The sequence below is a fragment of the Protobothrops mucrosquamatus genome, unplaced genomic scaffold (genome assembly GCF_001527695.2).
Source record: "Protobothrops mucrosquamatus isolate PMUCROS unplaced genomic scaffold, P.Mucros_1.0 scaffold1470, whole genome shotgun sequence".
Classification (NCBI taxonomy): Eukaryota; Metazoa; Chordata; class Lepidosauria; order Squamata; family Viperidae; genus Protobothrops; species Protobothrops mucrosquamatus.
Genome location: NW_015387648.1, coordinates 106,579 through 131,807, shown reverse-complemented (window position 1 = coordinate 131,807; position 25,229 = coordinate 106,579). Strand labels below are relative to the sequence as shown.

The 25,229-nt window shown below is 34.1% G+C and overlaps 1 protein-coding gene across 1 annotated transcript in view; it reads right to left on the bottom strand.

Moving 5' to 3' along the window:
• The window catches only part of SDCCAG8 (serologically defined colon cancer antigen 8), a 109,283-nt gene that overhangs the window by 63,454 nt on the left and 20,600 nt on the right, over window positions 1-25,229 (bottom strand). The window contains exons 8-13 of the mRNA XM_029285285.1: window positions 24,707-24,895; window positions 23,152-23,290; window positions 18,868-19,020; window positions 16,938-17,072; window positions 14,321-14,437; window positions 6,516-6,658 (exon numbers count right to left, since the gene is read on the bottom strand). Coding sequence (XP_029141118.1) covers window positions 6,516-6,658; window positions 14,321-14,437; window positions 16,938-17,072; window positions 18,868-19,020; window positions 23,152-23,290; window positions 24,707-24,895 — 876 coding nt within the window. The remainder of the gene's footprint in view (window positions 1-6,515; window positions 6,659-14,320; window positions 14,438-16,937; window positions 17,073-18,867; window positions 19,021-23,151; window positions 23,291-24,706; window positions 24,896-25,229) is intronic.

Sequence of the window (25,229 nt, the reverse complement as noted above, 5' to 3'; positions counted from 1 at the left end):
TGCAACCTGTATCCAAGGTACAATGTGGAATAAACTTCTTTAAATTCAATAAAATTTATTTATCAGAAATTATATGGAACTGTCATGTATTACTGTCTGTTTTGCACTACTGATAGTGGCTAGGCTATTTAAACATAAGGTCAACATAAGAGGGAGTGCTGAAAAGAAGCAAAATTAATGCCTCCTTTTAAAGAGCTTTAAATATATGTTTTAAGAACTGCATTTATTCTAATATAAATCACAATCCTAATATGTTTTGAATGTTTAAGTGACACCGAGATGCTATTTTGTTTGCTTTCATTGATCACGGATAATGTTTCCAGAAGGGCAATGCAGTATGAATTTTCTTTCCTAGCAGGGATTCTCAAGAATTTACAAAGTCAATTCTTCAGCAGATTTGTCCTTTTTATACATTTCTTGTGCTGCAAATTTCTCAGATAAACTGCCCAGTTAACAAAAGTTTGTGTGCGTTTTTGCAGTAAAAAGGCATTGCAAGGTCTTTATCAGACCAATGGGCACACCACTGTAAACATCATGGAACTCTGTAGCTATCCTGCAGTTTCCCTCTCTGTGGTCAGTCTTCCCAGCTGCCCTATCTGTTACTGTCTGATTAGTTCTGCTAAGGAGCTCCTCCCCTGCCAGCTTTCAGTGCCATCTGTTCTACACAAGATGGCTGCTGCCCAGCAACCTAACACTGCCCTCCTACCTGGCACCCGGCTACCATCCTTACCCCAAAGTGCTAACACAGGTTCTCACTGCTGGCAGAGTCAGGATTTCATTACTACTACTTTGACAAGTGCAGGGTTGTTTGTAATTTCTCTTTTATCCTGATTTTGATTGTACAACCACCTCCCACTGATTCAGTTTGCTTCAGTTTTGTTGCTCACAGATTTTACTCTCCACATTAATCTCCCTCTGGCATGTTACTGCATCTGTTCCCTTTTTTATTATTAATTTTCAAATTCCCACCATTTTTGACAAAAAGGAGGTAATCTACACTCTGCTTCTGCCCATTTCATTTTCTTTAATTTGGAAGATAAGTATGAAAGCATGCCAAAGAAGTTAATTCTCCGTTAACAGTTTATTTTCTGGCATCTCAGTGCCTTTGTATATGAAAAACAGATAGGAATAAATGTTGACTAAACTACAAATGATCCTAAATTTAATGAAAAATAAACATATAAAAACAGGAGCTAAAGAATTGATTATGCATATTATCTTATTTCAGGCTTTTATATTTCCTTTTAATTATAAACTTCCAGGTAATATATTGGAAATTGAACATTAAGTGTACTTTAAAATGTTTATCCGTTAAATACAAATTTCAATTCATATGAGCAGTTACTAATTATAGTTTGATGTGACTATTCATTTCATATTTTGTAAATTAAAACATTTTAGATCTTTGTATTTTTCATATATATATGCGAAAATATAATTTATAATTTATATACATACAAATATATATCCCCATAAAGAAAACATTTAAAAATACTAACATCTTTTTAAAAAGAAAATAAAACCTTAGTCTTTATGTATATGTATAGTACATATATTTTTAGAATGGTACAATGTAGTTATTAAGGACTGGTTGTTCTTAATACAGTAGAAGAGACTTTTAAAATCAGTAGACTATAATACCTCAATATTTGTCATATATGTTGCATAAAAAGATCCTTTTTTCTAGTAAAGAATACTAACAATGTCATACTGAAGCACTAAAAAGTATAAACAATTCAACTAGTTCCAAAAAACTATTAGAGTGATAGACTTAATTTATGTATCTTATTTATTATACATGGACTTCAATGAATGCTAATGAAGCTATGGAAAATGTGCTAGGGGCTACAAGAAGTGCTGATAAACAGTAGGTCTTTTGAAGCTAAAAAGGTTCTAATAATCGTTATATGACCTTCCAACAATAGCTTCAAGCGACATGGTTTCCAAAAATTATTCCTCCACTTATCATTTATTGATTACATATCTATCACTCCTCCTAGTGAAAAATACCAATACCAACAAATGTTAGTAAAGATATATAGAATAATTTGGCTCTGTAGCTCAAAAAAGGGAGGGAAAGCATTTTCTAACCCCTTAATAACAGCTGTCCCCCACATGACTTGGAGGGAAGGGGGCCTTTAGAGACTCAGCAACATTTCCGGCTGCTAGCCAACAAATTTTCCCATAAGGATGTATTGGAACTTCCTTTTTCTTTGCAGTCTCCAGCTGAATAATGCCCATTTTCAAACTCACTCTTTCTTTTGCCAGCTTCTCCACCCACAGCAAATGTGGGTTTATTCTATTCAGTTTTCAGAGTTAGTCTGCTTAGTGGCAGATAGGCAGACAGATGAATGAGCAGACAAAAATTCTGAGTCCTTTACAAATTTTTTGCCCAACTTTCCATTGAGCTTGGAAAGAATAAAAAAGTAGGTAAAAGATATAGAACACATCTTCTGTAATGGCAGTGTCATCAGCAGGCTGAGGATTTGTCAAAATCATGACAGGTGCCTCCTGACTTTCCAATGCAAGTTTACGTTCTTATGCTTGCTTGCAATTTCACAGCATATATAACCTGTTCTCAGAATCTATATGAATAATATTCAAAGCATGGATTGGAGGAAACAAGACTGAAGTAGTAAACTAAGTACTTTACAGGCTTATCAATAATGGCAACACTGAACTTCATTAGAATGATACTAGTAACTAAGTAGAATTATATATTAAACTATAGTTAAACTAATTTTAATTGGGCTAAAAAGTGCAAAATGCAAACAATGAAACTATTTTTAAAAGAATTAAGAGCATAGTTCATGATCCAAAGAGTTTTCCATCCATAGTGGAAGATTTGATTATTCAAATCTTGCCTTTTGCAGCAACTCAAATCTTCAAAATTTGCTCTGCAAAACTTAGGTTCTTTAGTAAACCATGAAAGTAGATAACAACAAAGAAAAGGAGGGCTACAAAAATTAACCAACCTCCATATTGCACTGATAGATGTTTCTACTGGTTCATTTTATCAGCAGACTACTGGCTTTTAAATACAATCCCGTGTTTCCTTGTATACTAAAGTTCAATCAACACCTGTACCACACAAAAAGAGACTGATAATTTTGCAATTTTACAGTACCAAAAACATATACTGAAGTGATCTATATATGATATTTTCTGCCATAGATTATTCATCCTGGGAAGAATGGGCTGTTTTACATATTACAAGCATCCATGTGATCAGCACAAAAATCAATAAAAAGGGGTGGGAAAGGAAAAAAAGCAACTAGAGAAATAAAGGAAAATAACAGTAACAAAATATTGTATTATGTTTTTAGAGGACATTATTCATTCTTATTTTTGAATACTTCATTAAATTACCAGCCAAAATATTATTGATCAATCTTTCCAAGAGCCAGTTTCACAAAGAGAAAGTGAATTCATCTATGTTTCTAGTATTGAAGAGTAATATTTTTGCTGCTTCCATGCTTGATAATTCCATCACTTTTCATATCCCAGCTTTGGGGTATATAATTCAGAAGTACATTCACATATATTAACAGTATCAAACTTTGTAATATCTTACTCACGAATTTAATGGATACTAAACCATTATTAAGTAATAATGCGACAACAAAGACCCCTTACCTATTCTATACCTCAAACATGATGCTTTTAAATACTCTCTGGGCTACCCACTGTATATGAAAAAGAATATTTTGTCTCTTTTTAAGTTGAATTTTTACAATTAGCTAGATTATGCAGAAAAATGTGGGATAGAACTGTACATTTAAATAATTAAATAGGTTAAACTTACAGGGAAGCAAGAATTTTAAGCTGTTTAATAGTTATTTACAACTTTGTATGTAATTTTTGAGTTTAGAAATCAATGTAGCAGCACAAAATATAAAATCCTTGCTTGAAATAGAATACCTGTATTTATTAATAAATGTACTTTCTACATTTTGGTAAGTAAAAGCTTGAAAAATGTGGTGACATATATTCTAAGTATGTACCTATTTTATTAACCTTGAAAAAATACATTTTTCATAAACTAATATGCCATGCATTTTTTTGTGATCAGATTTCTATTTTTAATGTTAAAAAAATCCAGTAGGACATGTTATCACCAGGTGAGCAGAGCAATAACAAATATATGTTCTTTGAGAGGCTGGAACATTTAAGGATGTAGATATATCAAGTCTACAAACCTTACTTTGCCTCTCCCCACTAATCCTATTTTGCTATCGAATCTTATTGGCATGATTTAGGGTGTTCTGGAGCCTAGTAGCAGTTTTCTACTCCAGATTGAACATGTAAAGAAATCTACATAACTGTCAACAATTTAAACAACTGTACTTTTGTACTTCTTAAACTAAGTAGGTTAATAATTTTAAATTATTGCAAATTTGTGGGTGGAATACAATACAGTACAAATGAAATATTTTTTGCAATGGGACTTTCTCCTCTTTTCCTTTCTGAAAAACTAAGAGGAGAAGTCTCCTTTATTCTGTAGACCCCTAAACCTCCAGAAGAATTTTTGAAATTGCAGGGGGGAGAAGAAGGGGAAGTTGCCAACCTCCCCCTTCAGCTATCAATAGCAGTTCTGACTTCATCTGATTTTAGCTAATGTTTCTAAATTATTCTAAACTGATAGAGTGAACTACCCATAGTGATGGAAAGCTAACTTTTAAAGATTAATTATATGTGATTATATGTTATGCATAAGAAAGTACCATCCAATTCTTCAATGCAATCATATTATAAATTGGAAACTATAGATAGGCAGCTAATTAAATTATAAGTTATTGGAAACTATAGATAGGCAGCTAATTAAATTATAAGTAAAGTAATTGTCAGTCACTTTTTCCTCACAGCAATAACAAAATATAAAAATGTAATTTAGTAAATGTTGTGACACTGTTACAGAAGAATGAATGAGAGAAAATAAGATACAGCATAAAAAGAATATAGTGGAAGTGAATAAAAACAGGATTAGAGCAAATGGGGGAAGTGACTGTTTAGACCAAAAATGCAGAAAGACTATCTGAAATTTGAACTCCCCTCTCATTCCATATTATTACAAAGTTACAAATCAGCAAATCCAGTAAAAGGAGCAAACAGTAAGATAAATATACTTAAAAAGGGAAAGTAGACAGCAATGACTATACCAGTTAAACAATTAGCATGGAAATGTATATACTGTTGTTAAACCTTTCCATCTATCAAATTTCCAAATGCAATATCCAATACGATCAATATCTACAATGAAATTCTGCAGAGTGAACGGCACCAGGTAATGCAACATTAAAAATAGTGTTTAATCATTAAATTGGACAAATTTAAGTCACATATTCTTCAGAGAGTTTATTTAATTAGGCTGTTAGTATCATTATTAAAAGTGTGGAAGTTTTTCAGGAAATCTATCTACACTTTGGATTTTCTCCAAGACACCACACAGCTTCATAACTTGGTATGATTAGCCTTAGGAAGGAAACTGGTAAACCATTTGGTAAACTATCACAACAAATCATTATAAAAGAAGTCCTGCAAAATCCAAACTTTTGCTATCTTACAACTTATCCCAAACTTTTTTCAAGTTCATTAACCTCTAGCATATTTGTTCTTCAAATACAGACTGTGAGAAAAGTGTTTTTTTTCCCCATCTGCTCCTGGCCCATAATCTATATTTACACTTTAAAAAAAAAGAATATGATATGATAATTTAAGAGCGATACTACAATTACCCAAGTGAACCACCTTTATTCCTGTGCACATGTATATACGTATACCCTATATATGTACACCCCACCTAATAAAACCATAAACCGGAATGCTTTCTTTTATACTTTTAAATATACTATCATATTATATGTAGCTTTTATGTATTTGACCACACCCAAATAAAAATTAGTTCATGCTTAACATTAAAATTCAACTCTGTTTTAAAAAACGATAAAATAATTGTGTTCAGTAGGATCAGTTATGAAGAACAGAAATACAATTATATTTTAAAATAATATATTTAGATACATTTTTGAATATTGAACAACTTGTTTAGCCATACATTTTAAACCTGTTTACTTGTTTAAGTAAACTATTTTTTAACTAGTTATAAATTACTTATGTATCATAAATATTTTTAAGATGCACAAAATTGTCTAACAATAGTCAATAACTAGGAAAGGGGGCTATTTTTCACTTGTATCTATCAATATAAAATTGATAAGCATTCAGCTATTTCCTAAAATAGTTATAATTGTAGAATAATTGGATGTGTATATTTTTTACTGACTACACAGTATTCCAAGAAAAAACCCTACTTGCTTTAAAGAACAGGGCAGAATGAAATAGATTACCGTAGTACATTTACTGTTATCACACTTCACTTTTTGTTCATTATACATTCACTTCTAATCTGCCTCAAAGCTACACATTTAATTTGTAGCAACTGTGGATAAGCAAATGACAAAACATGGCAGTGTGAAATTGAAACTGGTGTTAAGAGCAAACAAGATAAGTGGTACCTGAGAAAATGCAGTTGTTGCTCAGCTTTGCCCAGCAATTCTGTTAGTTTCAGACATTCTTCCTTAGCTTTTGCAGTATCCTGCTGTGCTTGTTCTAAGCGCTGTTTGTTTTCATGAAGCAATACTTGTAATTTCTCAATTTGCTTTAAATACAAAGAGGAGTGCAGGAAATTCAGATACAATAATTGAACATAATAAAGGAAGTTAGAAAACTCACAAATCACAAAACAAGTTTACTTGACTAGATATTTATTTTCTGGACAAAACAAAATTTGAGAAACAATATTGATTATATTATGTTTACATCATACTTTTCCTCAATTCTACAATCATAACATTGGTTACATTTTTTAGAATCATATTTAACAAATAAATGTAGAATGCTCCACCAATCACTCAGATTGCAATACTGCAGCAGCTACACTTAATCTTTACTTTTTACGGCAGAATATAATGAGGTAATATAAGATATTATTCTATCTTTAGTTCATGACCACAAGATATTAACTCTTTCAATTTTTCTCTAGTCCCTTCGTATATTCTAAGCTAAAAATATATTTTTAAAAAATCTAATAAACAGTTTTATAAATGAAAAATAAACAGAATTTGACAAGTGTCAACTAATGCCAAGACAATCTCAAAATTTCATAGTAAAGACATAAATATAAGTTCCTATAATTTTCTCAGGGAAAATAACTAAAGTGAACAGATGGGCTTTATACTATCCCTCAAGTTAAATCAACTAAGGTTATGTCGGTCCAACAATAAGTGAATTAAAACATAAAGGGACTATGTTGAAAATAGTATCTCTCTACTTGCCAGATGTTTGAGTGCAAAATTTAAGGTAATATTCTATCTGTAAATCTTCACTGCATTCAAAACAGCTCCTTTAGAATTCTTATATTGCAGAGTAAAAAAAAGGAATACTCACACACACATTACTTTTATCTAGACATAATGAAGAATTGTGTAGTATATTTTGAATACTATGTTTGATCATTGACTTCTCAGCTTCAGCCATATTTGGCATTTTTTTAAAAAAAATAAATTGTTACTTTAGCTCTTTTTACAATTCATAGACATGAAAATAACTACTGAGAAGTTAACAAAAATAAATGTTACTTTTTATACCATCTCTGAGCCTTTTGACAAAGATAATGGGCAAAAGCAAATGCTAGCAAATACCACAAGGAAGCATTTTAGAGCCTTAGCAAGCAGGTCCAATGTGGATTTAATATCTCTGGATTTATTATCATTAAAGTTATGCATAAGAATAAAATGAAAAATAATACTTGAAATGCATTAATTAGGCAATATTATTATTTTATATTGTCATCATGTTGATTACCTCAAATTTGGCAAATCAATATTTTTTTGTAAATAATGTTTTCTTTAAACCATGACAAATTGAATAATAGTGTAGAAATATTAAGATGTTGACACAAACAGTATTATGAGAGAGAGAGAGAGAGAGAGATCAATAACAACAAGGTATCTGCTATAGTTATTATTAAGCAACATTTAGTAACAGGAAGTGTAGGGCAAAGAATGGAATAGAGAATTAAGGAAATCAATTGGTCGTAGCTCGTCTAGTCTTTGTTCAAGTAAGAGAAGTTTTTTAAACATTTTTATTCTATTTTTCTTTCAAATCTGCTACTGATTGTTACTCTTTAATTTTAACCTTCACTAAAACTAGAATGTAAATAAATTAAGCCAAAGTTTTGAAAATGTATAATTTATTTTAATTAAATTAATTAGAAATTATAAATGATCTTGTTCAAAATTTAAAACCACAAACCTATATCAGTGCACATTTTTTTCTCCTTCACTCTTACATGGAATATCAAACAGGCATGTCAAACTGCCGGCCCACGGGCCAGATGCATTACGCCAAAACCACACCCACCCCATTGCCGGCAATGGGGAAAAAGTTGTGATACGTTATGCGATGTCACATGACATTGCGAGTTTGACATGCCTAGAATATATATATACATTTTAGTCATAAGTACTAGCAAAAGGAGATCATGTGTTCTGCTCATCTCTTGACTACATAAGTGGTTAGGAAGATAAAAATATCTTCCAGAACTTTTAGAATATGGATTTCAGATAATTGATTTTAAGAAACCAAAGTATTTAATCTTATCAGAACAAAATCTATTATTCCCAATGTTCTATCCCACATTTACTTACTAATTCATAATTATTAAACAACTTTTAAATCCCTTCTATGACTAATAATATCATGTAAGAAAGCACTGGTTGTTAAGCCCAGGGATTCCTCAGTGTCTCACTTTAGGAAGAATCTGGACCAACTATCTTGAATGAGGCAATCTATGACTGCTTGTGACGGTTTTCTGGATGAGAAGATTAAAACCAACTATAGTGTATTTCCTTTTTCTTGAACAAGAAGTGTCTTGCCAGTGACAAGAACTCAAGCTAGTGATTGTAACATAACTGCAAATATTGTGGCATTATTAGCATGCATATTAGAGAGTGCAGAGAAGAGTCACAAAGGTGACAAGGGGTCTCATGGCTACATCATATGATAAACAGCTAAAGGAACTAGTATGTTTAATCTAATGACGAGAAGGCTCAGGGGAGATATGATAGCAGTCTTCCAATACTTGAAGGGCTACCCACAGGGAAGAGGGTGTCACTGTATTCAACTTGCCTCCTGGAGTTGTGGATGCTCCGTTGCTGGAGTTTTTCAAGAAAAGATTGGACAACCATTTGTCTAGGTTGGGCAGGGGGTTGGACTACAAGGTTCCTTCCAGCCCTATGCTATAATCCAAGCCAGAAGTTGCTAATTCAATCAGAATTTTCAATAATATTTTGCTCTTTCTGGATAGACTGTACAAGTTTGAAATCTGAAGTAACATATTATAATAGTTTCATACTTAATAGATGACTAATTTTGAAAAGTAGTGGTAGGAGACTATTACTTTATTCATATCATTTATGTTAAATGGATCTTTACAGAATTTTCCCTCATTGCTATATTCTAGTATAGGTCAGTGATGGCGAACCTTTTAGAGACTGAGTGCCCAAACTGCAAGCCAAAACCCACTTATGCATCGTTGAGTGCCGGGTGGGTGTGGCCCATTGGCTGGGTGTGGCCCATTGGGTGGGCATGGCTGCAGTGGTAACGGCAGACTGGGTGGGACTAAAAGTTCAATCAATCAGTTCCAACTTTGCAAGATCTTTTTTTTTCCCGCGAGAAGTTGAAATTGACTGATATTTTTTTTTGCACCCGGCGGCGGAGCCTAAAGTGAAAAGGTTTTATAAAACCCAGCTGAAGGCTTAGGACTGGGGTGACGGCGCGCGTGCCCACAGAGAGGGCTCTGAGTGCCACCTCTGGCACCCGTGCCATAGGTTCGCCACCACTGGTATAGGTAGTCCTCATTTAGTGATTACCTTGTTTGGCAGCTGTTCATAGTTACAATTGTGATGAAAAAGAAACTTTAATGTACTGATTTACATTTTTAGAATGCTCCTTTATTTTTGGTAATGGAAAATCTTTTAGCAATTTCAGGAGTTACATACAGAATCTCAGTTAGCAAAGCCAACTAACCTCAATCATTTTGACTTTTAATCTCCAGATTAGATTATAATAAGTCGACTTTGCAGAAAAGTTGAAAATTGAAATTAGCAGAAGGTACAGATGTAAAAATGCTAAATGTATATTGTTCAGGTGAAATAATTTCCAAACTATGTGTCTATTTCAAAATATTAATGCTAAATCTTAAAACCCTTTATAACTTGGGAATAAAGAACTCCTTTATTCAGATGTCCTTGTCCACTTGCTAAAATGATCTGTACACAATAACACTGACTGAATTAGACAGTAACTCTCTTCAGTTCTATTAATTAATTAATTAATTAATTAAAGTCACTCTGGAGAAAACTTTTCCAGCTACCTGAAAACTCTTGTATCCTTTTTTATTATATAATGCATTCACCTCTAAAATATCTCGATAAATATTCATATGGAGTATATATCAAAGAAAATGTAAAAAAAAATCTAATCTAATGTTTCAAGTACACTGTATACATCAAAGACACAGGGTTGGTGACTTCAGGCTAGCAAAAACCATAATTTAAATATAATACAACTGCCTTACAAGGGCATCAAGAGAACAGGCAAGTATCTGTTAATTTGGAAAGGCTGGAAGAAAAAGCTGAGAAGTCTGGGTTCCTTTTAGGTTCATATTGACTGCAAACTCCCAAAGAAAAAAAATGAAAGTTGAGCTTTCATCGAGGAGGTACCATCCTCAAGCTGATGAATGTTTTAAATGAAAAGAAGGGAAAGGAAACCCAAAGGTACTTTTTTAGGAGGCAACTGGACTTCCGTGTTTTTCTCCGAAAATGTTTCGCTTCTCATCCAAGAAGCTTCTTTAGCTCTGATGATTGGTGGGGTCAAATGGCCTCAACGACTCTCTAAAAGAATGTAAATGACCAGCTGTATGCAAGGAATATAAATCCTTTCATTCCCCACCATCCAATTAGAGCTGAAGAAGCTTCTTGGTTGAGAAGCGAAACGTCTTCAAAGAAAAACAAGGAAGTCCAGTTGCCTCCTGAAAAAGTAACTTTGGGACAACCATGACCTGGATGACTGAGAATCTCCGTATACAAGGGAAAGGAAATTTTCCTTTGTCATACTTTATTGGACAAAACCCAATCTAGGCCTTAGTTATTTTAGCAAGACCTATTTTGGAATTGCTTATAATTCAAGGTTCAGCTATATAAAGCCTATTCAGGCTAAAACCAAGAAATTCTTTAAAATTAAACTAGCTGAGGATTTAGAAACACTTATAGTCACATACAAATACTAGAAATAATTAAAAACAGAGAAGGTTTGGGCAGTAGAAGTCTGAATTATTTTACATGGAGTCACTGAGTACTTTGTACAAAGCAGGCTGGTCCTATTACAGGGCAGACATTTCAAGCTGCAAATAAAAAGGGGCAAGAAGGTGAAACAAAGTATTAGTAAACACAATTGTTCTGTTGCTGTATCAGTTTTATGTAACTAAAAGAGCAAACTCTTCTTACATGTAATGAGGAGTACTGTTCCATCTCTGTTTAGAAGTTAAAAAATGCAACTTTGTTGCAGGGAGAAAAATGTTTTACCATTCTTGTAAGGATCTTCAAATATTTAGGACTTCTATAGTCAACTGAGCAGTGATATAGTTTGATCTTAATTGAATTATGAAATGAAAGCATGAGAGATTTCAAAAGCATCCCAGATCATTGCACTGAAGTAGGCGACGCCATTTCCCATTTCCCTAAAGTATTTCCAAAGTGCAAAGCTAAAGATGTGTTCCATTTTGGTAGACATTTTATCCATCCTTCTCAGAATGGAAGTTTATAAGAAAGAAAGAAAGAAAGAAAGAAAGAAAGAAAGAAAGAAAGAAAGAAAGAAAGAAAGAAAGAAAGATTGTATAGGGACTATAAATAAAGGCAAAAAATATGTTTTGGCGACATTTATTCATGTTTTAGATCAGTGGTTCTCAACCTGTGGGTCGGGACCCCATTTGGGGTCGATCGACCATTTCACGAGGGTCGCCAAGCAAGGCTGTCTGACATTTTTTTTGTCCATTTTTTTTGTCCGCCATTTTTTTCCCCTTTTCCGGCGGGTGCCTTACCTCCCCCCTTGGGCTGGGCCAGCTGGTGGTTGGCCTGCTCCGTCTCTGCCACTTGCCAGCTACGCCTCGGCCGGCGCAGAGGGCGGAACCACGCATGCGCGGTGCTCCCGGGCAGGGAAAGTCCTCGACTTATGACCGGTTGGGTAGTCCTCGACTTACGACCGGGTTAGTCCTCGACTTACAACCGGTTGGGGTTGCGGCATTAAAAAGGTTGAGAACCACTGTTTTAGATGGAAATATTAGAAGTCCTTTCTTTTGTTATAAATATGCCTTTCCATGGACTTCCACTACTTTTGCCCAGATCTCCAATTACTAATATAATGAATTTCAAATGGAGTTCACTTTAGAGAGGCTTTGAAAATTCTAATTGGTACAAAATGCAACAGCAAAGTTTTTAAAGATATATATGAACGTTCTATAAATTTCTCCTAATTATGCATTTTTTCACCACATTGGGAAAAAGGGATATGCATTCAAAAAGATGAATGTTCATGCCCACTGCAAGCAAGGAAGTTGACAAACCATTGAGGAAATGCAACAGAACAAACCTTACTTCAAAAAGTATAACAATTTTTTGAGGAGCTGAGACAAATCCAGCTATTTTTACATGCCACAGAGAATTATTTATGTCACACCTAAACTATCTTTTACCAAATGCTGTTTTAAAGGACAATGGACTGGATTCTTTTGCACATCAACAGAACCCTGTTTTTCCTCTTCTCACACTCCCTAGGTATTTAGGAAAATCATTAGAATATTCAATAAATATGAAGAGCATAATTAATATTCCCACCTAATCTTCACTTTCTTCTTTTGGATGTCTAACACATTTGAGACAGTAATATAAATGCATGATATCCACAGCCTTCAACATTCAATTATAATGCCTATGTATACCTGTGTGCACTATGCCAGCATTCTGTGTACAATCTGAACATATCATGTCCTATATATTTATTATTATTGCCACTTGCTGGTAATACCATGGCCTAGAAAAGAAATTCTTCAATTGTTCTTATAACTTTTTTTTAACCTTTCATCCAAAAATTAATCAGTATGTTTACAGGCCATTCAAATGTGTTGCCCATATTTCTAAAACTATTCATTTTATCTTAATAAAGAAGATTAAACTGTTTTATTTGTGCCCCACTAGGCCTTGTGGAGATTATGACAAACCTCTGAAGTACTGTACTGGTTTGAAGTGACTGCACCCTTAGATTGTACCTTAATTCTGCTTGATGCATTCATTTTTAACTAACCCCTTCTTGCAATCCATTTCAGCCCCACCACAAAGTTTTTCCTGAGAACTGGGAAATCTAGAAGACTATGCCATGCAATAAATTGCAATAAGCAGCGAAATGCATGGATATTGTATGCTTTCATTTGTGTGATTTGAAAGTGCTTGCTACTGGACACAGCTGAGTAGTAAGGATCCAAAAAGACTGTTGGAGAGTAAAGAAAAGGTCCTGCTTTGCAGTTTAATTTCATTTCATAAATACTACAAAAGGTGTAAAAGAGCATTAGCTGTAATAACGGTAATAACATTATTTTGAAAATAAAGTAATTCAAACAATTAAATATTCCACTGTTTCTTTGTTAAATAATATTTCCTTTTCGAGTGAATAAATATCTCTGGGTTTCCTTTACATATAGAAGTTATGTTTAACACAGGGTTCCATAGGTTTCACTACATAAGTTCAACTACTTCGTGTATAATTAGTTTATCCCAATATTAATAAACTTCCTTTGTATGAGAGAGCAAACAAGAAAGTCTTGAAAATATGATGTTAATCAGCAGTTAATTGACTAGTTTAAAATTTAATTAGTTTTTATTAACTTTAGAATACAAAAATAAAATTTATTTAATGCTTTAGGAATGCAAGCAGTTCAGGAAATAGTTGGCTATACTGTGTTAATTTTTTAGATACAACAAATGACTATAAGTGAATATCATAGAATACACATACACATAGACAATGTTCATGCATGCATGAAAAGGGTATGTTAAGATTGGAAGGAAAAACTCTCTTATCATAAAATATTTTACTAGTACTAAAATATAATAAATTGATTTCTTTTCATAAGAACCCCCTCAAAATACTTATTAGGAAGGAAAAACTCATTTTTCTACAAATTGCTTGATAGAGTATTCTCTCTTACCTGATCTTTAATTTCAAGTTCCCTTATTGTTTTTGTCCTATACTCCCTGTGCTCCTTTTCTGCTTCATCCTTCTTCATTTTGGTCTGATTCAATTCGTAACGTATTTCTCCACACACCTGTTAGATCAAATAGATAACATCCTGCAGTTTTAGGACTCCACAAAGTAATATTTGTTTAGAGGAGAACTTTTGATGCCCTCTAGTGACTATATTTATTATTTCATCATTTGCACTGAATTCTGTAAAGTTTTTATATGGTACTCCTATTTTTAAAAATGATGCTTTAGAGCAGGGGTGTCAAACTGCCGGCCCATAGGCCGGACGCGTCACGAGGAAACCGCACCCACCCCATTGCCGGCAATGGGGGAAAAGGTCCGATACGTCGCGTGACCTCGCGTGACATTGCGAGTTTGACATGTCTGCTTTAGAGAGATGCTTTACATAGCAGCCCCAGAGCTCTTTGTCCCATTATTATTATTTTTTCATTAGTGGCTATATAGCCAGCAATTGCATTCACTGTTGTTGTTTAGGCCAAAATATATCCAACATCAATCAACTCCAGAAATGCAGAGATTATACAACAAGCATAATCCATAGCAATAAATGTCATGTATCTGATTAACGAAACACTTAAAAGGACTTTCAGGCATATTTTCTCCTAAAAGCATTTATTAAGGTTACAGAGACGTCAGTACAGTATGGTGGAAATGCTTAGGTCTGGCTTCTCTTCCGTTACGCATACATTCCAAGCATTTTTCCCTGCCTCTATTTTGGGGTCATGGTTCACATCTTCCAATTAACTTGGAAGATGTGATTTACTTCAGGTTTGGGCTATCCTTATTCTCCTCCCTTTTCCCTGTTGCCTGGTTTAACTATAAAAATACCAGACAGTTCTGCATATTGTCAAACCAAGAATATACAGTATTTGCAGCGTTGACAATAAGATTTACTTAATTAATCAGAGTTATTTTTAAGAGTAATAGAGGGAAAGAGGGGAGAACATACAGTATTCCTATTTATGAGGCAACAGGATGACATCCGATGTCACTATGTTGAAGGAATTTTATTGTAACTGGAAAGATAATGATTATATTTCAATTTCTATCCCAATGTAATTGCAACTCCTTCTCCCCCTCCCATCCTCAGCACAACAAGAAAAAAATTTCTAGGAAAAGAAAAGGTGATGGAATGGGGCACTTTTTGAAAACAAGGAGAATTCACAAATATTTCATACATCATTAAGATACATAGACTAGAATTCTCTTCTTTTTTTCTGGAAACTTGTATACTTGCACCATATAACTCTGAGGTGAACAATTTTTCTTGGGGGACCTTCCTTTTTCAGAAAAAGTATCTAAGATTTTCAGGTGACCAGATAAATGAACTGTGATCAAATCATATAGGATCGATGCAAATTGGCTACTCTTAACTTAAATTAAAGTTTATATTTTAAGGAAAGTGCATATCTTTTACCTAGACTAGTGTTTCTCAACTTTGGCAAATTTAAGATGGGTGGACTTCAGCTCCCAGAATTCTCCATGGTAGTCAGCATAGTCAACTGGGGAATTCTAAGAGTTTAAGTGCACACATTTTAAATTTGCCAAGATTGACACTGATCCAGACAATGGATAACAATAAATGGTGCCACTTAAAAAAATTCTGAGTCATCAGACTTCAAAATGTTTGAAATACTGCTGTTAGATTTGTTCTTCGCTGGAATCTTTTTCTCTTTGGTATTTCAATCATTAGAACTCCTTATACTCCATTTTCAGCAATGTTTCTCCATCACAGTAAAATAAATACTAGGAGTAATAAGAGTTAATTTTAAAAATATTAATAGGAACGCCAATAAGTAAGAAAAACTTTTCCTCACAAAATTAGCCCCTTTCATTATCAAAAAGTAGGAATCTGTAATTAGAATGTATTAGGATAGGAAGGCTACCCTTACTAGAGATAAATAAACTTTACCTCTAGTAAGAGCTATAAATCAATAAAGTAGATGTGCATCATAATAATTATAATAATTAATCTGTAATTGCACACAATGAAAATGATCCTACATTTTTAATCTCCAAGTAAAAGGAATTTAAGAAATTTGTTTGAAATATAACTTTTACACATGTTAATGCTAAAGCAAATAGAGGAATACAGTAAACTAAAAAAATGTGCATTGCAATGTACTGCAGTCAACATTCTGCTTTGCTGTCAATCCAGCTTGTAACAATATACCAGAACCAACATCCAGATGAAGGATCTATCAGGACAGACTCTGACATGGGCTGTAAGCTGATACTGACTTTGTTTCAGCAACCAGTTTCTTGAAATTGAAGACTTTTGGAGCTGGACTCTTATTCAGCTAGAGACCACATAAAATATTGTAATGCTACTTTACTGACAATAAGTTTAGGTTTTTAGTTTTTATTTGGCACTTACTGGCAAGGCTATTTATTGACTGAACTTACTGTAAATCCTTTGCTACTTCTCCTTTGTGCTGGCAAAGCTCATCTGCCCTCGCTGCATCAGTTATTTATTTAGATATCAAATTTATTTGCTGCAGTTCAAACAAGTCTAAGCTAGTGAAAACTGCCTCTTCTGTATTTTCAAAAACTATTCTTACCTTATTGATCTCCATTTCACGAGAAGCACGGTGGTTCTGAGCTTCTTCCAGCTGATTAGTGAGGGAGAGCTTTTCCCTTGTAATCCTGTCAATCTGAGACTCCAGACCAGCAACATTCTGAGATAAAGACATTACCTGAAATAACATTTCCAGGCAAAAGATTATGTAGATATCTCCACTGGTGGAGAAAGATTGACTTCGCTTCTAAAAGTAGGCAAACAAGTTGCAACTCGTATATTCCTTCCATCAAATGCCTGTAGGAGGCCTAAATTGATGATAATGCAATCCTTTATTTAGCTATTATTATTTTGCAGTTTGACATGATTAGGTCAACTGCTCTCCCTGAGAAAGTTTCTGATAAATTCATTAAAAATGAAATCGGAAATCATTATTTTATTGGGATTGCCAGAATTTTACCGGTTGTATAAACAACAAAATGAATACCCTGCAGAACATATCGAAACTTCTCAAAAGTTGGGGGTCATCTTATACGCCCAGTCGTGTTATACGCCAGAAAATACGATACTCTATGAACACTGTCAAACTCACCTTCTAAAACTCCTGTCTTGGCTGGTTCAAATTGAAGTAATTTAGACAATACTGATGGACTCAAAGCATTTTGCTTCACATAAATTTTGGCATTAAAACTAGAATTCTAAAAAGTAGCCTGTTTGCAACAACTCTCAATTGTCAGGGAGACATAGCAAGAGCACTTAGATTTATATACCACCTCACAGTGCTTTATAGCCCTCTCTAAGCGGTTTACAAAGTCAGCCTATTGCCCCCAACAATCTGGGTCTTCATTTTACTGACCTTGGAAGGATGGAAGTCTGAATCAACCTTGAGCCCACTCAAGAGTTGAACTCCTGGCAATGATCAGTGAGTTAGCCTGTAGTGATGTATTCTAACCATTGTGCCACCACATGAAGTCATCATATTACTGCTTTAATTGTAATAAACCCCTTGAACATTTCTTCTAATTTCTATAGAATAAAAATATTTCTATTTTTTCCACTGTGCTTTTTCACTACATTTAAACTTTTCTTACTCTTATATAGTCATTAGTGTTCCTCCAGTGTTCCTCCCCATATTCAGTAGATGTTATTTACTGTCTATTGTTTTTGAAGCTAGAGACTAATTTTAAATTTTTTTAAATGCTGTATTTGAGGGCTACAAGTTTTGATAGATAATAAGGCTGGGATTTTCAGCATTTTTCCAACTTTTGTTCCTGTTGTTAAGTTGCATGTATACAATACGCCTGTGCCATTGAATTTCAGTAGAAGAAATCTGAGAAGAGTTCTGAAGTCAAATTTTTAAGTTATTTCTCTTGCCTATCCAATTATCAAATTTCTAGGCTTATTCCAATTTCAATTTCAAAATGACTCTTGGCCACTCACCATGGATTAGCAAATGAGCAGAATGACCAAGCAAATTCTTCTACCATAAAGCAAATCAACTATTTTACATGAATTTAAAGACACCTTACATTTATTTTATTTTTTCCCATTGTTTTTAAGTTTACATGCCTCTTTTGCTATCTGTTCCCTATCATAATGCAAATCCGAGAAAACATATCCAAATTAATGAGTAAGGATTACATATTCCTCAAATAATAAAACAATAGCAGTGGTAACTTTGTATATTCCATGCTTTATTTAAAACTTCCTTAAACCATTTCATAGAAACAAATTTGTATACAGGAAATTTAGATATGCATAAGAATATTTGGGAGCTAAGCGAAAGCTATTTAAACATATAATGAAATAGCTCAAGTGTTTAGAACAGTGTTTTTTCTATTTTTTAATTTTTTAGAATGGCATAAGTACACATTATTTCCAACAAGAATTCATAAATGTAATACCTGTTTAAAAACAACAACCAGATATCAAAATTGCTTGTGCTTCAAAGTAATTAAAAGATAGGAAAATACCAGTGATGATAGGTTTTCTTTTTCTTTCTTCATTTCTTCACGAACTGCTTCTCGCTCCCCAGCTCTCTTATCTAGCTGAAGTGCTAACTCTTTTTCAAGGCGATCTTTCTGTCTCTCCATTTCATTTTTAAGCTGTTCACATTGAACTAAAGCCTGTGGAGATGATGAAGACACTCTAATATTTGTAGAACCAAATTATATACTCTTTTAATATAAGGCAAACATTAAATTTTGGGGAAAAATGAAATTAAAAAATTATATAAGACCGTTTTAAGTATGCTCTCACTAATATATAAATGTGCATACTGTATATAAGTTTATAAGTATACAATATACTTTCAATATCCACAAAACAATTTGTCACTCATAAGTGAATGTTGAAAGGATAGATTATTACTATAGGTAGTCCTCGACTTACAATAACTGAGCCCAACATTTCTGTTGTTAAGTGAGATAGTTGTTAAATGAATCACGGCAGTTGCAAAGTTAGTAACCTGGTTGTTAAGTGAATCTGGCTTCCCCATTTATTTTGCTTGTCAAAAAGTCACAAAAGGTGATCACATGACCGTGGGACGCAGCAACGGTCATAAGTATGAACGAGTTGCCAAGTATCTGAATTTTGATCACATGATCATGGGGAGGCTGCAAAGGTTGTAAGTGTGAAAAATGGTCATAAGTTACTTTTTTCGGTGCCGTTGTAACTTTGAACTGTCACTAAATGAGCTGTTTTATGTCGAGGACTACCTGTACTTTCAAAGAAATTTAATTCCGTGATAATGCTGGCGGTTTCTGTGCTAAATACCTATTCACATTTCACCAGAAATATTCTGATTTCACATTCTGAAGTATATATATCAGATAATGACAAGAAATAAAGGGGCATATTTTTAAATACAGATGTGAATGTACTTTATCTCATCTTCTCATCATACTTCTCAAGCATATATTTTGTTCTAATCCGAGACCAAATTTATAAAATTACTCAATTTAAATGTTATTTTCTCATGTGACATTAGTATTTTAAATGAAATATTATTAGTTAGGCAATTATTTCTCAGGTCCTGTTTGAAACATAATCAGCCTTAAAAGAAAGCAAATTTATTCTTCTTGTTTGACAGTAAAGAAATGCTGATGAAAGAAATGATCCTCAATGAAATGCTGCTCTCATTAACCATTAACTAGTCATTAAGAGACCTTACAGCCATTGTTTTTTATATTTTGATTTTTCAAGACTTAATCTGTAAAAATATATTTAATATTATTGATGTATTTTCTAGGCTTTTATCCCAATCTTCCTCCAGGAGCAAAAGTGACATACAAAGCATGCTTCCCTCCAATTTTCCCCTACAACAACAACCCTGTGTGGTAAGTTAAGGTGTCAGAGAATGTGTGTGCTGAGGTGATGAAATTTCCATGGCTGACAGTGAATCAGAACCAGTCAAACACCTTAGCAAGCATGCCACAACAGCTTTCAGATTTTACAGATTCAGTGCAAACCTTTAAACCTACACAGCCATTCAGTAGTTTTTCAACAATCACATTTTGTTTTCTTTATTGATATTAAAACATGACATTTGATAGGTAGATAATTGCTACCTTAAAAACATAAATTTTATAAATTCTATAAATTTTTGTTTGTTTGTCTGTTTGTTTGTTTGTCGTCTACAGGTACTAATTGAATATAAATTATTCTAGGCCTAGTGATTCTAGTTTATACAAATATGCAGGCTCAACTCTGAAAATGAAGAATACATGCACAAGCACACTGCTTACACAGGTGCAGTGCTTACCGGAATAACTTTCTCTGCATGTGGCATCTTCAGCAATTCTTGTTAAAGTGATAGGAATAAGAAATTTTATTATTTTATAGAACATTGTAAAACACTACAAAACCTCTGGTTTGTCGCTAACAGACTAATTGGCTACATCCTGAAATTATTGAAGTTAATAATGATATTGTCGTATCACTATTCCTAGAACTGAAGCTAACTGGATTCTTTCAGAGTATACCTGAATTCCATTTGCACAATAGTTTGGTCCCTTAGAAAAATAATGTTTGTTTCCAACGCAAATTCCTTTCAGCTAGATGCAATATATTAATTACACAGCAGATGGCAGTAGTTACCAAGGTAATAAATCTAAAGCAGGCAACATCTAAAATAAGCTTTTTAACTTACATTAGAAAAGCTCTTTGATACTGTTTACATAGCACTTCATTTTCAGTGCAAGGTATGAAAACTTAGTTCTTGAAACTGAGGAGAGAGAAAATTCACTTCTAGGCTAATGGGTCACTGACAATAAAAAACAATGCAGCTATTCCAACTCTTCCTCTTTCTGACAAATCATAAATGGGAAGGAGAAGGAGTCAGGGAAAAAGGGATTTCAGCATATCTGAGACTTAGCTCATGCCATTCAACTTACTGGGTCAACGCTAATATTGAATATTCTTGCTTTGACAAAATATGCAGAACTGTCTGGTACTTTTAGAGTTAATTCAGATGAGAATGAGAGAGGAGAGAAAAGCACTCGGAAGGGAACATGAATCTTTGCCCTCCAGGTTAATTAGAAGATGTGAATCATGACCCCAAAATAGGGGAGGGGAAATGCCTGGAATGTTATGTGCAAAGGAAGGGAAATTCAGATCTTGGCATTCTCCATGCGGTGCTGACACTCCTTTACACTAATAACGGCTTTTTAGGTTAAAAAATGCCTGAAAGTTCTTTGAAGCGTTTCATTAGTCAGACACATGACATACTGGCCATTACATAAACTGTATGAATCCAGGTAGTTTTTGACTTATGACAGTTGGGACCAGAATTTCCATTGATTAAGTAAGGTGGTTGTTAAGTGAGACTGATTTTTGCCATAGTTGTTAAGTGAATCACTGCCGTTAAGCAAATCAAGTGGTCATTAAGGGAATCTAGCTTTCCCCATTGACTTTGCATATCAAACGTTGGCTGGAAAAGTCACAAATGGTGATCACATGGTCCTGGGACCATCAGAAGTTTGATCACGTGATTGTGGGGATGCTGTGTGACAGTTGTAAGTCACTTGTATCAGTGCCGCTGTAACTTCGAACAGTTGCTAAATGATTTGTAAGTCGAGAACTATTTCTAAATACCTGGATTTGTCTTAATTGCCTTCCAATCAGTTTTTTATTATGGGCCCCGATTCCTTGTTCATTTTCTCCATGGCTTGCATGAGTTCATCCAGTTCAATCACATCTACACCATTCACATATTTTCCAAACTAAAGGTCTCCCTGGATCAAGTTTGGTTACCCTTTTCTGCACTTTTTCTAGTTCTACTATTTACTTTTTGAAGTGCAGCAACCAGAACCATACGTTGTAATTTAGATATGACTAAACCACATATTTTAAAGGGCATTACAATGTTTGTTTTTATTAAAACAATGAGCCATCCAACTCCTCAGTGACTTTTGGATAAAAAGAACATCTATTCTAAAATGATGGAATATAGAGGACCTGTCAGCCTTATCATGCACACCTAACAGCAGCCCAACCAGATAAGCTAATTCTAGTGAATCGTAAATCTACACTACAAATCTTGCCAGTGTGAAAGTACAAATCACCCAGTGTCTCTTTTCAGCCTATGAAACAAGAAGGGTCCCTTCTTAGCCTCTCTCTCCCACCCTGCTGAAATCTCAGAAAGAGATGATTTAAAGGAAAGGCCTTTAGCCAGTTCTTGAGGGATGGGGTGTTCCTGCACCCAAAATCTCACTTTGGTTGGGAGTACATGCAGAAACAGTTTTAAAATTACTTCTTCTATCACTTTTTTCTTTGCTCCTTTGAGCAAAGAATCTGGCCACAACCATTTTCTACCTAGGTGTAGCCCACAATTCATAAAACCCTTCATGTCTATCGTACCCAAACCGCTACCTATAGGTATAGGGAGTTACATTAAACCTAAATAGGATTATCTCTTTAACATGGTAAAAGATCATGGATGAGGAATGAGAGGTGCATTTATGGATAGAGCATTTCAAACATTTATTTGAAAGTCAGTCTAATAATAGAAAGGAGTTTAGGCAGCAAAGTAATTTTTGTTTAGTACATGGACCACTTAGTACTATTCACCAAACATCATCAAAGATATTAATGGATTAGGACAGAGTCCATTAAATCTAGGATTCAAAGTGTAAAGTAGCCAGCAAGATGCCTCTCAAAAGCACATAAACAAAGCATTACTTTCAGCCTTCTTGCATATTGTAAATGGTAGACACAATTTCAGATACCTAAACCATTGTGTCTTTGCACAATTTTACCTTGGTTCTTTCCAAATTAGCTTCTTCAGTCATGTGTACTGCTTGTTTCACTTGTTCATAAGCTTTGCATTCCCTCTGTTGCATTTCATTTAAGTTTATTCTTATTGTAGAAAGGGCTGCCATTAACTCATCTCTCTCTCTTTAAAAAAGAGAAAAGAAAGATCAATATATTAGATAGGTAGGAGATACTTCATCAAGATAAAGAGCAACATTAACATTTAGTAACATTTCTAAGCTATTATATAGAAGAAATTGCATTAGATTTATACCAGTGTTTTGTTTGTTTTTTGTTTTTTTTACAAAAGATAGGCATAGTCTGCCACATCTTTACATGTTAAGTTGTAAATTAGCAAAAATTCTACAATAAATAGTTTAGATTCCAGATCAGGAAGGGATAACCTGGGCATAGCTACAGCACCCTTCCAAAGAACTCTCCCCCATCAATTGCTGCTGAAAGTAATATGGCCAAATTAATTCTCAGCTGCTTTTTGGATGGAAGGACAGTTTAAGGGTAGAGAAGGAAGAAATTTGTCTCCTAGAAGGTTCCTACTCCCATGTCCATCAAAACCAAATAGAAAAATATTAGTCAGAAAAAATATAGCTCTATTATTTTCAATGATTTATAGCATGATCAGAAAGCTTCCTATAAACTTGCAGATTTTCATAAATTCCAGCCCCCAAGCCCTCAAAGATTGCCTAAAATAAGGAGGAATAAATAATACATATGTGCAGGATCCAATCTGGGTCGGTCACTGGGACCAGAAATATAGACTTCCGAGCTTTTGGACCAATTTCTGACCTATCCTTAGGGAATTCTCTCTACCGGAATGTGTGCTTTGGGCTATTCTATGTGTCTTATTTATCTGGTGCTTGGTTGGGTGTGGCTTCCTGGGACATGTATATTTGCCTTTGTTTGTAATACATATATGGCAGACAAATTATTTGTACAGCTGTGGTTATCGTCAATTACTTATAACTCTGATTTCAATTGTTAAATATGATGGTTAGAAAATAGAGAAAATGAAACTGGGGCAGATCCTCATTCCGTTGGTAAAATCCTATTGTTTATTTCTGAATCACCTTTTTTGCAATCAATGATTCCCATTTTTTAATCACATATACATGTAAACATACCATTTGTAAAGTATGGATTGGACAAACTTAATGTACAAAAAAGATAAGTGGAATTATTTATATTTACTTGATGGCTCCATTCATTCTGTTGGGAATGTAGATAAATACTGAGCCTTTTTTAGGTTCTTACTAAATAGAAGTGCTGTATAAAAACTTCTTGTTCTGTTAAAGGAAAATGGAAGCCATATGTGAAATGGAGCTTAGAGACTCATTTAAAAACCATTCCACAATCAAATAAAGCACTCTATTAAGAGTCTACAGTGGGTGGCTGCTGAGCAGGAAGATACTCTTAAGAGGAATAATGCTTTTGTAAAGATTCCTTACAATTGCACTAAAAATACCGATTTTCATGAAATACTTTGTTACAATTGTTATACTCTGTGGGTTTTTAAAAAAAATTCAGAACTATCCATCTGCTTACTTTGTTAGTCTTTCAATGGTTTGCATATGGACATTTGAATGAGTCTGGGAAAGAACCGCTTCATGCTGTGCACAATTTAAGCAAAGACCACCAGGCCTATTAGAACTATTTGCTGCATTGATCAAATGCTGATGTTTTAATCTTCCACTCAGCTCTTCACAGTTTTTTTGGGACTCTGATAAAGCTTTTCTGCAACAATAACAACATAAAAGCATTATAAACAGCATACAAGATTGGAATACAATAATGATTGGAAAGCAACCTAACAACTTTTTTCTTACTGCTTTAAACTCTCTAAAAGACCACAGATTTGTGCCACATTAAAGAAGGGGCGTTGGTCTTACCTGAACGCCATTTCTCAGCATGATGATGGATAATCCACTTGATTGGGTTTCCTGAAGTCCCTTGTACCCAATAAGACTAAGTCTGAGATAGCCACGCCTCCTGCCTGGCCGCACATGCCCAGTTCTGACGGAGGCGAAGCAACAGACAAAGTCAGGCGTGTTGTTCTCCAGACCCCTAT